The sequence below is a fragment of the Rattus rattus genome, chromosome 8 (genome assembly GCF_011064425.1).
Source record: "Rattus rattus isolate New Zealand chromosome 8, Rrattus_CSIRO_v1, whole genome shotgun sequence".
Taxonomy (NCBI): Eukaryota; Metazoa; Chordata; class Mammalia; order Rodentia; family Muridae; genus Rattus; species Rattus rattus.
The window spans coordinates 49,638,741-49,654,358 of NC_046161.1; the positions used below are offsets into that span (position 1 = coordinate 49,638,741).

The 15,618-nt window shown below is 41.2% G+C and overlaps 1 protein-coding gene across 2 annotated transcripts in view; it reads right to left on the reverse strand.

Annotated features, from left to right (window-relative positions):
• Scaper (S-phase cyclin A associated protein in the ER) overlaps positions 1-15,618 on the reverse strand; it is a 265,244-nt gene that overhangs the window by 19,725 nt on the left and 229,901 nt on the right. For both annotated transcript variants that reach the window (XM_032911332.1, XM_032911331.1), the window contains exons 18-19: positions 14,026-14,260; positions 7,901-8,050 (exon numbers count right to left, since the gene is read on the reverse strand). In XM_032911332.1, coding sequence (XP_032767223.1) covers positions 7,901-8,050; positions 14,026-14,260 — 385 coding nt within the window. The remainder of the gene's footprint in view (positions 1-7,900; positions 8,051-14,025; positions 14,261-15,618) is intronic.

Below are 15,618 nucleotides of genomic sequence, written 5' to 3' on the forward strand. Positions count from 1 at the left end.
GATCAGGTCTGCTACAGAGTTAAGCAGTAACTCTCCCCAAGCTTTGAACAGTGTCTACAGTGGACTCAAATTCCAGGGGGGTAGGGGTGAGGGACTGGATCTAGGGTACTTTGTCATACTGATAAAAGTCTTGCCAACAACAGAAAATCAGAATCAAGAAGTGGGATTGTTGCTGTGACTACCTGACCACGTGTGGGCAAGCCTAGGGAGAGGCCCTATTAGGAGGTGTGGCCTTGTTGAAGTAGGTGTGTCACTGTGAGCATGGGCTTTAGTACTTTCGTCCTAGCAGTCTAAAAGTCAGTCTTCTAGCAGCCTTCAGAGGAAGATGTAGAACTCTCAGCTCCTCTTGCACCATGCCTGCCTGGACACTGCCATGCTCCCACTTTGATGATAATGGGACTGAACCTCTGAACCTGTAAGTCAGTCCCAACTAAACGCTGTCCTTTATAAGACTTGCTTTGGTCATGGTGTCTGTTTACAGTAGCAAAACCCTAAGAATGTCTGACTGACTGTCTGTCTGTCTATCTATCTATCTATCTATCTATCTATCTATCTATCTATCTATCTATCTAGTGAGCACATGTCAGGGCACTGAATTTGTGTAGGAAAGGTCAAATGATGAGGGAGTGCAAGGTCTTATGCTTGGATCCTGAGAGGGCTGACTTCTGCTATACATAGCTAGAATTAGTGGCTGGCAGCCTTCTTCCTTTCAATTGCAGGCACATCACTGACATACATATGTAGGCAAATATTACTTTTAATGATCTACTCTTGTCCCTCAAGTCCCGTGTTTTTCTTTGGTACTGTAATACTGATAATAACCTGGCTCTAAAATAGTTCTATTACTGAAATTCTTGGGTTTTTCCTTGGAAACGATGTACTTCCACCTTCTGAAAGGAGTTACAGCTATCCTAGGGAGAAAACGTAGAAAGATGGTGGCTTGGGTGACAGGTCAAGAATGAGGTGCTGATGCTGGGATGACAGCAAGGCCTTGAGTGTTGGACGTGCTCTTCACTCTCAGTCCAATGCAGCAGCAGCTACTGCAGGGACTAGATGAGGCCGGTAGAGTGTACCAAGTGGGTGGGGCCCGGGATGGATCATCGGACTTTGAGAAAGACAAAGAGTAAGAAAAGGATGTTTGAGCAGGACGTAGGCCAGGTCTGAATGCTCTAAGAGCTGGGCTGTGACTCGGGAACTGCTAGGCAAACTGCCACTCTCAGACCACGGCTGAAGCAGAGATGTAGAGCTCAGCAGAAGGGCACTTGCCTACCATGTGTGAGGCTCTGATTTCAAGCCCTGACACGGCAAACAAATACAACACAAACAAAGTAAGGGCAGTGAGATGGCCCAGCCAGTAAGTGCTGGCTGTAGGCCTGGGTTCCCAGAATCAGGTGGTGGCAGGAAAAAAAAAACTGACTCCCACAACTGTTCTTTGATTTATACACATACACATAAATTAAAAAATAAAAAAAGTCAACACTACAAGGGAAAGTCTGAGGTAGCTCGGTGGTGAATGCCCTACTAAGCAATTGCACCAAACCACAACCAAGTCCTCCTTGACACTGGTGGGATAAAATGGAGAATTTACTCATGTAGACTAAACGACACAAGTGCAGCAGATTAAACAGTCACCAGGCATGGTGCACACATTTAATGCCAGCATCCAACAGGTAGAGGTGACTTGGAGGTCAGCCTGATCACAGTGAGATCCTATCTGAAAACAAGCCCATGGGATGGTGCACGCCTTTGATCCCAGTGCTCTAGAGGCAGAGGCAGGCAGATCTCTGAGTTTCAGGTTAGCCAGAGTTTCACAGGAAAACCCTGCCTTGAAAAACAGTAACAACAAAACCCCCTAAAAAAAAACCCAAACCAAGCCAAAACAATAACTAACCAATCAAAACCAAACCAAACAAATAAAAAACCTCAAACTAAAACAAAAACAAGAACAAATAAATTAAGTTACTAAATGACTTGGAAAAGACATAGCACACAATCACACATAGAAGCCCACTGTCTAGTCTCCCTGCTTGTTCTCGTCCTCCTAGAAGCATCCAGGTGCCTCTAATGCAGTGCAGACCACGCTCTCTATCCCAGCTTGTTGAATTGTGGGATCACGACTTTATTACTCGGTCATATAAATGACTGAGGTGACTGAAAAATGTGGCAACAGGAAAAGGCTTTCAACATGCAGTGATCAAACACTGATGCAAAGTCACATGTGATGGCTCCAGGTGATTGGGGCAGCACTTTCCCATGTCACATCCTGTACCGTCACTGTCCCTGTGATTCTGAAAATAAAACATGCACACTTCTAACTACACAGAGCCTTCATACCCCAACATCAACAAATAAACCGGAAACACTTGGCTCTGATTCAAAGCTATTTATATTTGATTTGAAATGAAGAGTTTTTATAGTACAAGCAAAGTTTCTGCTCTTTCAGAAACATAACGGCTCAATTACAGAAAAAGACTTCTAATATTTTCCTGCTGTCCTCTAAGTGTCAAATGAATGCATCTTTGAATTGTGATGTGTTCTAATGTCTGATTTTAAAAACTTGTCAGAGTTGCTACTTTGAATTTCTTAAAAGAAAAAAAAATCCTAGGAAATGGATTTGTCCTCACCTTAGGACAGAATTTCCCATAATTTCAAGAGCCCTAAATATACTTTTTAAAAAAAATTTAATTTAATTTTTGAGATCACATTTAATTACATGTCTCCCTTCCCTTCCTCCCTCCAAACCCTTCCACATAACCCCTTCTTCCTCTCCTTCAAATTCATGACTTTTTTCCACTAATTGTTATTATATATACATATGCATTTGCATATACACATATAGTCCTAAAGACACCTAATGTCACTTGAATGTATGTTTTGAGACTTGACTTGTGGTACTAAACAACCTTCAGAAAACTAATCCTACTAATCCTACTAATCCTACTTTTGCCATTTTGTACTATGTATGTATATGAGTGAAGGTATTATTTATTTATTTAGTATATATTTTATTGGATATTTTTATTTACATTTCAAATGTTATCCCCTTTCCCGATTTTCCTGTCCATAAGCCCCCTATCTCATCCCCTTCCCCCTTCTTCTATAAGGGTGTGCACCCCATCCACACCCCCTCCCACCCCGCTGCCTTGACACTGAAGTGGAGGTCTTCATGCTGATGTTAATAGATATCAGTCAACTCTGAAGACTGCCGAAGATGCTCTATGATCTGCAATATTAAATATTCAGCTAATATTTAATTATTTATATAAAAAGAAACAGGCACACCCATCTAATTAGTACCATGTTTGCTTCAGTTTTTACTCAATAGTAAACTTACATTGTCCAAGGATTATTTTAAAATAAATTCCTTCATGATTTATTATCATTCATGATTTTTATACCTAGTTTATATACTTATCCACTCTGGGTCATGAAACAATTTCTTGGACAAAAAGGGGTCCTGAGTTGAGGAAGTATAAGGCTCTGATCTTTCTTCCTAGTACTACAGAGGCTGCCTGGTACAGGTGGGCCAAAGCGATCTTTGCTTTCAGTTATCGTAAGACTGAAGCTGAGGTACCTGGACTCTATCAGGCCTTTCCTAATGAGAAAGGCATTCACTAATCAAAATGAATATGTAAAGGTGCTTATTCCCATGACAGTAATATTCAGGTGGCCATACAATCTTTCATTTGAGTTAATTTAATTATCAGACCAAATTTAATTATCCAATACAATGTAAATAAAGTGAGGAGCTGACAGCACATATTAATTATGTTCATTATAATAATTAAATGGGAAAGAATTTAGAAAGTCATGAAAATGTAAAATACAGAGAAGCTTTTGATTAAAACATCATTTTAATTAGATAGTGTAAACCTATAGGAAACAGATGATTGGTTCCATCACGGACAGGGCATTACTTTTTATTATCTGGCTTACTCTTCTGAAGTGATCTGTGGTATTATGGGGCTCAGCCCTTCTGGTTAATTGACTAAGTGGCAGCAAGGGGAAAAAAAAGGCCAATCCTTTATGCAAAGAAGTCACCTAATCAAACAGACTTAGGCTGCAGCAAGATTTTCAGGACCCTGTCTTGTAGAGAAACATGTTGTTTCCCCAGGAGGAGAAGGATCCTCTCTGGAAAACCATGCCCTGCAAAGGAACATGAAACTTACCTGAACTAAGAATAATCATTTCTCCCACCAGGCTGAACTGATTCCCTGAGAACAGGGGTGTGGGTGAAGGACACCACCACTGGTCTGTGAGGTGGGGCTGCCCAGGTGACCTTCTAGGATAAAAGTTCCACAGGCATGGGCTGGGCAAGAGCTTATAGCTGCTTTTACCGGATCTTTTTAGCAAATGTTCACTTAGCAAATTTGTGGTTTGGTGGGGAAGGGAATTAACAAGTTCCTTTTTAAAGAAAGCAAATACATACCTTTTTAACAGCAGAAAAGTCCCCAATTTCATTGGATACAAATAGTTGTCACCTCAGTGACTTGTGGCTGTCTGCCTTATGCTTTTCTCTGTGTAGCCTAGCCCACAGAGCCTGGCATAGGTCCCCACTTGGGCTAGGGGACACAACAGATAAAAGCAAAGCTCCACAAGTCACCTAGAGAAGTTTGCTGTGTCTGCCAATGGTTCTCATTCTCCTCGGTTCATACTGGGGAAGCCAAGAGATTGTGAGCTTTAAATTACAAGCTGCCACAAGTGGGAGGCAGCTTATTACGCTGTCTGGTGCTGACAGGATCTGGAGGAGAGTAAGGAGGATCTAAAAACCACAAATTCAGGTGTAGAATCTCCCTGAAATCAGATGCTGGTCTGTCGTCTCAGACTTTTAATGTTACTGACTCAAGGCATATCTCAGTACAATCTCTTTTTTAATCATGTGAAATATATATAACATATAATTTAGCAGCTGAAACATTTTAGCCCTACAATTTAGCATCAGACACACGCACATGCACATGTGCACACACTCACACACACAGGAACACATACATATGAAAACACACAAACACACACAAGAACACACATAGACATACACTGACACATATGTACACACACACTCACAGACACGGACACACTCACACAGTGTAAACATCACTGCTCTCCAGAACTACTCTACTTTTCAACAGTCACAGATCCAAGAACCTAAAGGGGAGGGTTCATCTAAGATCACATAGGTAGAGTAGAAGCAGAGCTGAGCTAAAACCCAGGCCCTCTACTTGCTAAATTGTGGTCTGGACTTATTTATAACTCCCTAGACTTTTTATGGGTCTTCTGGAGTGGGATAACACATTATGCTCAGAAAACCCATGATGGCATTGTGAGGACAGGAACTGCTGTCCAAGATACACATACGTGGCCACCAATGGATGAGACAGTTACACACCTCACTTAAGTCTCCTAGTGCTTTTCTTTGTTTCAGGAGCTTAACTTGCCTCTTAGAACACGTTTCCTACCTACCTATCTGAGGCAGGAATTAACATCATACTGCACTGTAGTGCTGACGAGGTGAGAGACAACACTTGGGTACAACAGTACCAAGATCTCCACAGGACAAGGTGATGCTTAGAAATTGCGTTGCTACAAATCTTTGCTTTTTAGAATCTTCTGTCCAGAGTTAAACTGGCTTCTCTGATTCAATAGATGCCTGTGGGAGGCAAAGTACCCAAGACACAAGGTCTGGCATTTTTCACTCTTCTAGTCTTGTCCTCTGAGTGACGTCATCTCTGAACAGTGACCTCCAAAGCTTACTGCATCCTTTTCTTCTTTCAGCTCAAGCCTGATGGGGCAGTGGCTATTGCCACCACCTCTTCCTCTTCCACTTTTGTCCCCTCCTAACCCTTCCCTCTTCTACTCCTACCCCCATGCTCTCTCTACCAATTTCGGCTGTTTTTTCCTTATCCTTTTAGATACATGTACCCCTGTTCCAGTCTCTGTTCATTCTGGTGAGACCAACTAAAGTATGGGACTTTAAAGTGGAGGACAACTGTGTGCTCTAGCATCAGTAGGAAACGCAGAAACCCCACAAAAGTCTGAATTCCATAAACTTGTCATAATGGAGTTGATTTATGCAAAAAGTTTCAAAGCATAGCAGCATGAAATGTCCTGTAAGAATGAAACCTCTTGCTGTAGAATTGCACACTCACACTTAAGTGTACAATTGCTAAGCGGCACGCTCACAAACTGGTCAGCTCTTTACAAGTGTAGCGGAATGTCATGATATATAGCATAAACCATCACATATAAAACAGGAAATCGTTAGGTAAACTATGAATGTCCACACATGGTAAAGCCATTAAAAATGATATTCTGGTATAAAATGAAGTACAGAGAGCAGGACATGAGTACACATGCAATATGAGTTCAACTACATAAAATTATTCATTAAGAAGACTCTGGAAGGAAACCTGTTAGTGACCATTTCAGATGCTGCGATCAGAAACAATGGGGATTCCGTTTTACTCTTTATATTTGCCATGTCTTTTTCATAACAAATAGGGAATACTCTGTAGTCACAACCATGAGAAGAAACTTGAAGGTGAGATAAAAATCATTCAGTAGATTGATACACACAAAGAAAATAAACCCACACAGGAGAGTCTCCTCGCCAGTTGTTTCCAGAGTAGTTTTTAAAACTTTTATCAATTTATGGGCCTGGTCCTTAGAGAGGACAAAAACCTGACTGTTTGCAAGGGAAGGAGTTTCCTGAGTATTTTCATAGTGTGAGGCAGCAAACAACTGCCTCCTGGCCGCAGGGTTTGGGAAAAGGAAAAACAAATTATATATATATATATATTCCTTCTAAGCACCTAGATCATCTATATTTTAACCATAAGAATTTTTTTAAATGGACTGTCCATTTCTTTCCCTTCTTATAGAGAACACACTGAAGACCCACTTTGCCCCCATGTTTACTAAGGGCTGAATATTTCTAAGACCCTACAAGTCTGTGTTCTGGTCTTCTAGGCTTGTCTTGTTCTCTCTAGCCCTCCCTCCTCATCAGACATGTACTGGTAGCTCTTGGTGTTCACCTTCTTGCCTTGTGCTTGGCCATGACAGCACACTCATCTCTCCTCCTATCTTCTAGTATGCCCTAGGCTGAAAAATCCAATAGTTACATTTATTTTAGATTTGCTTAAAATAAAAACCAGTGAGCTTAGAGTAAAAGTTAGTGGAATGTTTAGATATTTTGCTCAGCTATAATCTATACAACCAACTTTCTGTCTAGATAAAACTCTATAAATGAGGTAGTTAAGAATTAGCTTGATGCGTTAGTTGTGCCATGATTTATTTAAAAAATAAATTGAAAAGAGAAATAAGGTTATCATTTTCTGATTTATAACAAACATTCCACCTTCATAAAGCAGGAGAATGCATTCCTAGAAGAAACCCTACTCAGAAACCAAATAGAGTAGCCATGAACAGAATTATGTCTGTCTCTCAAACAGGAGAAGCCAGAATCTTGCCTTCTTAGCTTCTGCCCCAAATGATCTGGAGGCCTCTGAACACCTAGACAGAGCAAGGCCAAGGCCAGCTTTACATGTCTGCTGCGTGATCTGAGCCAAGACATGCAGATGCTCCCTTATCAGAGAAAGAGTACTGACATTCATATGGTCCAGGAGGTGAAGCTGACTGTGTACGAGAGAAGGACGATTCTGTGTACTTTAAACGTATTTTACTAAAATATCTTACCTTTATAGCTTTAAGAGGAGGTCCTTGTACTATCTGGTATAGATCAAATATCCCTTTAGAGATAAAGCCAGCAAATATCCTGGGAGCCTGGTTAAAGGCCTTCATACAGCCCAGATGGGTTCCAGCAGGCTAGCCTGTCTTTTCTCACTGCAATACCTCACACCCTCAGTGCTGGGAGTAATCTGAGGTACCTTCCAGAGGCTCTTACCTGGTTATCTGGGTGGTTGACAGTGAAGTAGCCCACACAGACGATGACCTCATGGAGGAGGCTTTCACAGGACACTTGGCTGCAGTGGCCCAGCAAGGAACTAGCCATGTGCCGGAATGCCAGGGACAAGCCCTCTGCCCCTACAATAGACTGACAGATAAGGAGCAGTTAGAAGTCCCAGCCCAGGGAGAGCTGGGGCTGTACATCAGACAGCAAGTTGAGGTTCTGCACTCTCTGTTATGAGGTTAGAAGGACGATATACTCTGTCCTTCTGTCCTTCCTTCCTTCTTTCAACACTTAGCAAGTAGCATGCATTTAATAACAGAGTTCCTGTTCTCAGAAAAATGGAGAAACTTTCAAACAGGCTAGCTGTCAAATGTTTGTAAAGAAATTTACATGAACCTGGAGCTTAATTTATTTTAAGTTTCTATATTAATTTTTATTGGATTTTTCATATACTATATCCTTTTACCATTCCGAACTCTCTTAGAATCTTCGTACCCATGTCCCCAGGCTTTCTTTCTTTTAAAAACAAAAACAAATAAGAAACATATAACCCAGGGTTGGGGATTTAGCTCAGTGGTATAGCGCTTGCCTAAAGTGGTAAAGCGCAAGGCCCTGAGTTCAGTCCTTAGCTCCAAAAAAAATCTACAAAAACATCATGGGGGTTGGGGATTTAGCCCAGCGGAAGAGCCCTTGCCCAGCGAGCGAAAGGCCCTGGGTTCGGTCCCCAGCTCCAAAAAAAAAAAAAAAAAAAAAAAAAAAAAAAAAAAAACAAAAAAAAACCAAAACATCATGAACCTGACTATTATACTGTGGGCAGCAATTAGTTCAGGGGTTCTTAATCTAATAAATGATCAAAATAAATGTAATATCTTACCTAAAGGGTAGTAAATAGAGCAGAACGAATGCCCACAACACATATATTCAAAACACACTCTACCAAAAGCAATTGTCTCTTCCATACTTAATAACTTATATTTTCTCATTAGATAAGCATTCTTATTGTAGGAAATATGTAGGAGCATAAATATTAAATTTCATCTGTGCATATACTGTGTAAGCTAATTTCTAAGACTTTTTTCCCAAAGGATAAACTACATTCTTATACAAAGCAAAGACACTTAAGTGGTTTGTAGGCTCTGGGGATTGTACCCAGGGCCTTGTACATAACACAAAGATTCTCCACCACTGAGCCGTGTTCCCCACCTTGATACATAGAGATAAATACCCACTTTTTTTTCATCCCTACCACCAAATACCCACTTTTAATTATTTACTTATGTTCAAATGGAAAAATCTAAATAAGAATTAATTGTTATTCAAATAAATAGTGCTCTAAAACAAAGGCTACCAATAGAATTCGAAAAACCAAACCAAAACAAAAAAATCTTTCCCCGAACTAGGGAGCCCTTTAGCTCTAAGGCTTGTGGGATCTTTTCTCCAGATAGGCTGTGGGCCGTCCGTGGTGGGCGACTTGGGAGGAGAATGTGAGTCTGCCTGTGCAGCCTGAAGCTTCTATTTAATAAACATGTCAAGCAGACAGAGCGACAGGAGGGCAAAGGGGAGAGGCGAAGCCCACAGAATACACTTGCAGCCCACACTGGAATGAAGCACTGCTGCCGGCCTGTGGGAAACACACTGCTTTAAACTCATCTCTTTATTTGAGGTCTTGTTGAGTTTGAGACAGGTCAGACGACTGTGGCTTGGAAATTTCAGTTACTTCACTGTCGAGATGAGTGGAGCAGCCCTGCAGGTGGGCACTGCTCTAGTGCTGTGACTGCTGACTTTCAGAGTGTCCCCATCACAGTTCTATTGCCCCAAGACAACCCCCAACCCAAGTATTTTTCAAGCCCCAGACACTTCAGGAGGGCTTTGCTCCTTTAAATCAAGTCTTGACACCTTCTCAGTTCAGCCCTTATTTAATTAGTCTCGTCCAGCATGCTGTGACCTAGTGCCCTCTGTTTAACCTTTCCTGATAAGAGCAGGTCAAGGGGCATGTATGTTTGAATATAAAAATCAAACCAATTTTTCAAGGAAACTATATTTCCTTTCTAGCCAGAATTAATTGCCAAGTCAGTACATTGATTTGTTTCTTGAGACCACCTTCAATTGTTAAAAACTGTCATGGCAAATGCAATATACAGTATCATTGACCTCCAGGCCACTTGTGCCAGTGTGACTTCAGAGTGAATTCACATTCTTTGATGAGGGGAGATATTTTAAAGCCTTATTGGTACATGATGAAAACATTCTAACAGATAACCCTTTTGTTGTTATCACATGATAAATTTTCACACAAAGCAAGCACACAGATGTGTGGCTCTGAAGAAAAGTAGAGAAATATGAATGCTGCACTCGGCACTTTCTGATTCAACATCTCCCAGGACACTCAGCAAACACAACTTCACAAGCCATACAGAAAGAAACTCATTAATAGCATCCACAGAAAGGCCCAGCAAGTGGGTTGCCAAGGGTGGGCCCAGACTCAGAGACGGGGCCTAGTAATGCTGACCAGCACAACGCCTCTGTAATTTTATTAGATCTTCTGTTTTGTGAGGTAGATGTTTCTCATTTGCTTTAGATGAGGGTACTGGATCAAATGCTCAGATGGCTTTCCCAAGGCCACACACTTTATGGTGGTGGGACTGTTTACTGGGGTCAGTCCAACTCCAAGCTCAGGGATCTGATGAGCATGAGTCTGTGGCACGCAGAATTCCTGTGATATGTGGAGATGTGAGGGGAACCAACATGCTCCTCATGTCATCTTGTCTCATGCTTTAATAGTTTAGGCCACCTGCCTCGGCTTGGTTTTGTCTTTAGTTCCTTCAGCCTTCTATGGTCACCTCCACATTTTCTCAAGTCAGGACCATGCTGAGATGTACATTTTCTTTTACTCCACTGGAAATCTCTTTCCCCATCCCTCATGAAATCTTACCTTTGACATGGGGTCATTTCTATGATCTAGAACATGAGCTTTTCTGATCATATCTATCATGAAAATAGTATTTTCTTCCCAAACTCACTCACTGCTATATACCTGCATATTCATTTGAATATTGCATATTTGATCATCAGTGGTGTCTGTGTGACAGATGTGTCAAAGAGCTTATTAAACAGTGGTGTTTAATAAGCCCTCAAATATTTGACAATTGTCTTACCTATGTCTTTCAATCTTATGAGTCTTATGAGTGATTCAACTAGTATGTACCTGTGTGTGTGTGTCTGTGTGTGTGTATTTTGCTGTTGTTGCTGTTGTTTTTTGAGACAGGGTCTCACTTGGCTAGCCCCTAGCTCATTATGTAGCTGAGGTCTTGAACTCCTATCATCTTGCTTCCTCCTCTTCCTTCCTTTCCCCTCCCTCCCTTCTTTCCAACCATATTGGACTTTAAAAATTATTATTTCTAAAAGATATTAATTTATGTGTATACACGAGTACTTGCAATGCATGTATGTATGTGTACCAAATGCATGTCTGGTGCCTACAGAGGTCAGAAGAGGCCATGTGATCTCTGGAACTGAACTTGCCATGTGGCTGTCAACTTCATGGGGGTGCCGAGAACTAATAAGCTTGAGTCCTCTGCAGGAGCAGCCAGCACTTTTAACTCCTGAGCCCTCGTAACATTATTCTTAAGACCAGACCTAACAGTGTGATACAGGCTGTCCTCAATTTTTTGTAGTCAGGTACCTTTTGCCTCGGGTATGTATAGGTATATGACTTCTGAAACTAGATCATAAAAAACCATGTAGCTGCTGTCTGGTTCTTTTAGAACACTTGCTTTACAGAAGCTTCCTTCTAGGACCTTCCCCCTCAGGACTCTGATATCATAATCATTTGAGAAGCCTGAATTATACAAATAGGTTGTATATAGGTACTCTGGCCAATGTTCCTACACAAACATAGTCTTAGAGGTATCCCAGGCATCAACCATGAATGAAAGAACCTCTGGATAATTTCAGTTCTTATTTCTACAAGGCACACATATCCTCCCTTTTCCTTTAGCCTCGTGGGTCTCTTGGCTGAAGTCTTGTCATCATGTCATAGAGCCAAGCCATCCTCATGAGATATGAAGAGCCTTACAGGATTTCAGAACTCATAGAGTCTGAGATCACAATAATACTGATCACACTGCAATTACTTACTCTATTAAGTATTTGCTTCTAAATGCATAGAAATAACTGGTTTAGGTAAGTTCTTTTTCACTTAAGTATGTACTTTTTCATAATCCATGGTAACAAGGAAGTCATTTTATTTGATGGGAAGATTACTGAACTCTATATTCTGAGGTCCTCTGATAAATGTCATATGTAACCAGAAGTAACACTCATTGACATTTTCTGGAGCAGACATTAGGTATGCCTGTAAACTACTCCAACTAGGCAAACTGCAGAGAATGGCAACTGCTTTGGAAACAGAAACACATTAATCCTAAAGAAGGGGCTTCTGTCCTTATGATGAATAAAGTCACTCTACAAAGTTGAAAATTACAAGCTCCAATGATAAAACTCACTAACTTCCTTTCTGGACAGAATCCTAGGAAGCCATTAATTAACTGAGCGTATGCCATCAGTTTCACAACAGAAGTGTTTCCTCTGAGGATAGTAGAGACCACTATCTTCGCACAATAAGCTCCAAAGCCCCCTTTCCTCTTAGTAAGTAATTCATCTAAATTATGGGTTCATCATCTGCCAAGTTTGTTCCCTTTTTAATGAAATCACTCGACAGTTAATAAACGGACAGGGAAAGTCTATTTCTTGGGGCTTGCTCTATAACAGGTTCAGTGTTTTTGAAAATTAAATTTCCTACTTGAAAAAGTCTGTTTTTAAGCTGACAGTATGGTATTAAAGCAAAAAGTCATTTTCTTTCTTTAGCTATAAAAACTTAAATTATAATGGTTTGTACAGTTATATATAAATGCACTTTACTTTTGACACAAATCAGTTAAATCATCCTTAAGAGTTATATCAATCAAAATAATTAAGCAATTTTGGTTCTATTTCTATAAGAAACCATTAATTTTGTTAATATTTAAACATTGATGGGATGATAATATCTTTATCTAAAAAAATTAAGTTAGAAGACTTCTAAGTGGTAGTGTGGCATAGGTTAAATTTAAGGACTGGAGAGTCATGGGTAGCTAGTTTTGTTTCAGCTAAATAGGACCTTATACAAATTATTTATTTGTCAGCTTCTCCATCTGTAAAATGGGTACAATAATATTTTTCATAAAAGCTATGAGAATAAATGAGATAGCACGTTTAACATTTAATGTGAACAGATATCACATAACTCTACAGAACAGCTTAACAAATGGTATATACACTTTATAATTCTACTTATTATAATCTAGGATCTCAAATTCCAGAGAAGAACTTCCCATTATATACACATTGAAAGACTAATTTTTTGGAAACTAGAGAGTTGGCACAGCAGTTGGAAACACTTGTTGTTCTTCTAGAGGACCCAGGTTTAATTCCTTGCATCCATATGGTGGCTAACCACTATCTTGAACTCCAATTCCAGAGGGGATCTGACACTCTCTTCTTGCTTCTGCTAGCACCAAGCATACATGTGGTGCATAAACACATATAAAGGGAAAAACATACAAATGGAAATAAATCTTCAAAAAAGTTTTTAAAAAAGTGAATTTTGGGGGGCTGGGGAAGATATCTCAGTGAATAAGTAATTGGTGTGCAGGAAAGAGGAGCTGATCTTAGCTTTCCAGCACCTGCATTAGAAACCTGGCATGCCCCTGAGTGCCTTATCCCTGGTGCTGAGAGTGCATGCAGGTCCTGGGGCTTGCCTGAAGCAAGTGTACCATAAAAGCTGAGCTCCATGTTCAGTAGCCAGGCATTGTGGCTCACACCGTTAAACCAGAACTCCAGAGGCGGAGGCAGGTAGGGCTGTGCAAGCATGAGGCCAACTGGTCTTTGTAGGAGTCTCAGCAAGAACACACAGGGAGACCCTGAATGGGCAGGGGGCAGGGGAGATAGACAGCAATAGAGAATGCCCGGCCTCCACATGCACATGCAAGGAAACACACACACACACACACACACACGTGTACACACATGTACTAACTTTTTCTTGGTTTTAAAACCAACGTGAACCAAGGTTTTAGTACCTGAAAAGCAGACAAGTCAAGAACTGCAAAGCTGTTGAAGAAACGTAAACTCTGAATGGCTACTTGGATGGTGTTCTGGGTGTAACTCTCCTTGGGACTAGTGCTGGCGTCTGAGATGGTGCCGTGGAAGAGGATACAGTAGAGCATGTGTAGAACTCCAGCCAAGTCTGTAGCTTGAAGAGCAGCTGTCAGCCCTGTGGGATCCTGGTGATTACTGTCAAATATGCTAGAAGACCTGAGAAAGAAAACACAACTCTTTGAGAAAAGTCTAGTTACAGGATGTTAGGATTTCTATAGGTTAAATGGAACGCACCACACAGACTATTAAAAGCAAACCCCCTGAGTTGTGTAATAAGGTAACGAGACTACCAGTAACATGTAGCCCTCCCTACCTGCCCTGGGGAGATCAGCTTGTGTAGGTAACTGAGCACCAGGCAGTTGGTGCTGAGGCCACTACTGCCTTCCCCTCGCTTGGCAGCCCAGGATACCCCACTATCTCTAGTGCCTACATCTGGACAAACTGCATAGAGCTTTAAGAGCTCTGTAGACTCAGACATCTAAACACTGTAGTTTTCCTCCAGAGAGGAAACCTACAGTGTATCTGTACACTGAGGGGAGATGCTTCAACTGCTTTTATAGGTACTGTTCTAGATTAAAACAGTATTAGTGAATATATTGTGGAGGGCATGTCCCCAAACAGTCAGATTCAGTCACTGAGGTATGTCTATTGATGAAACAGAAGAGGCAGTTCAGTGGTAAATGAATCCTTAAAGTCACAGTGAGCCAGCAAGGTTTTACTGAATCTACCCCGTTCCTGCACTAAGGCATACAGAGCATTTAGGACCAAGACACGCAGTCAACGCAGATACCACTGCCAAGTACTCACTCGTCACTGCATCCCTGGCTTCCAAGAAGCAGCAACAGATTACTCTCCGTGGAAACGCGCTCCTTCCCTCATTGCTAGTGTGCTTGAAGGGGCTCTTCCGTGTTTACTCTGGCACAAGGTGTCTAGGCCTAAACTTAAACTGTACATTTTATTTCCTTAGTTGTTCAGCTTGTGTCACACTCAGAGCTAGCAGGCTGCAGAGTGCCACTTTTGTCACTATGCTTGGAAAGAATTTTCCCTTTCCCTTTCCTGGCTCTGAGAAGATGGAAGTTTTGGAGGTGTGATAGAGGCCCTAGCTACAGCAGAGACAAACCCTAGTGTTCCTTGGTGTTGTTCCAAGTGGATCATTTTCTGCCTTCTTACATGAGACTTGGCTTTTTCTTTGGGAAGTTGTAAGGCTCTGCTCCATCTCTTTGCTTCATACACTATCACTGTACAGCTCTCAGCAGAAGTGCCCAGTTACCCTACTACGGTGCAGCGACACCCTTCCCAAGCTCCTAACACTGACAGGCTTTCCTTCATCAGTTGTCATCCCTTCAAGCTGGAATGTAGAAGGGAGAGAGGCACTGACCATCTATGGTTATCTCATTATCTTGCCTCAAAACAGTCAGAAGTTATCACTAATTAAGTCAGAACTGGGAGGGCTGGCTAGTGAATTTCTTGTCTAAAGGGATTATTTTATTGGTTTTAACTTAGCAGTTGCATTG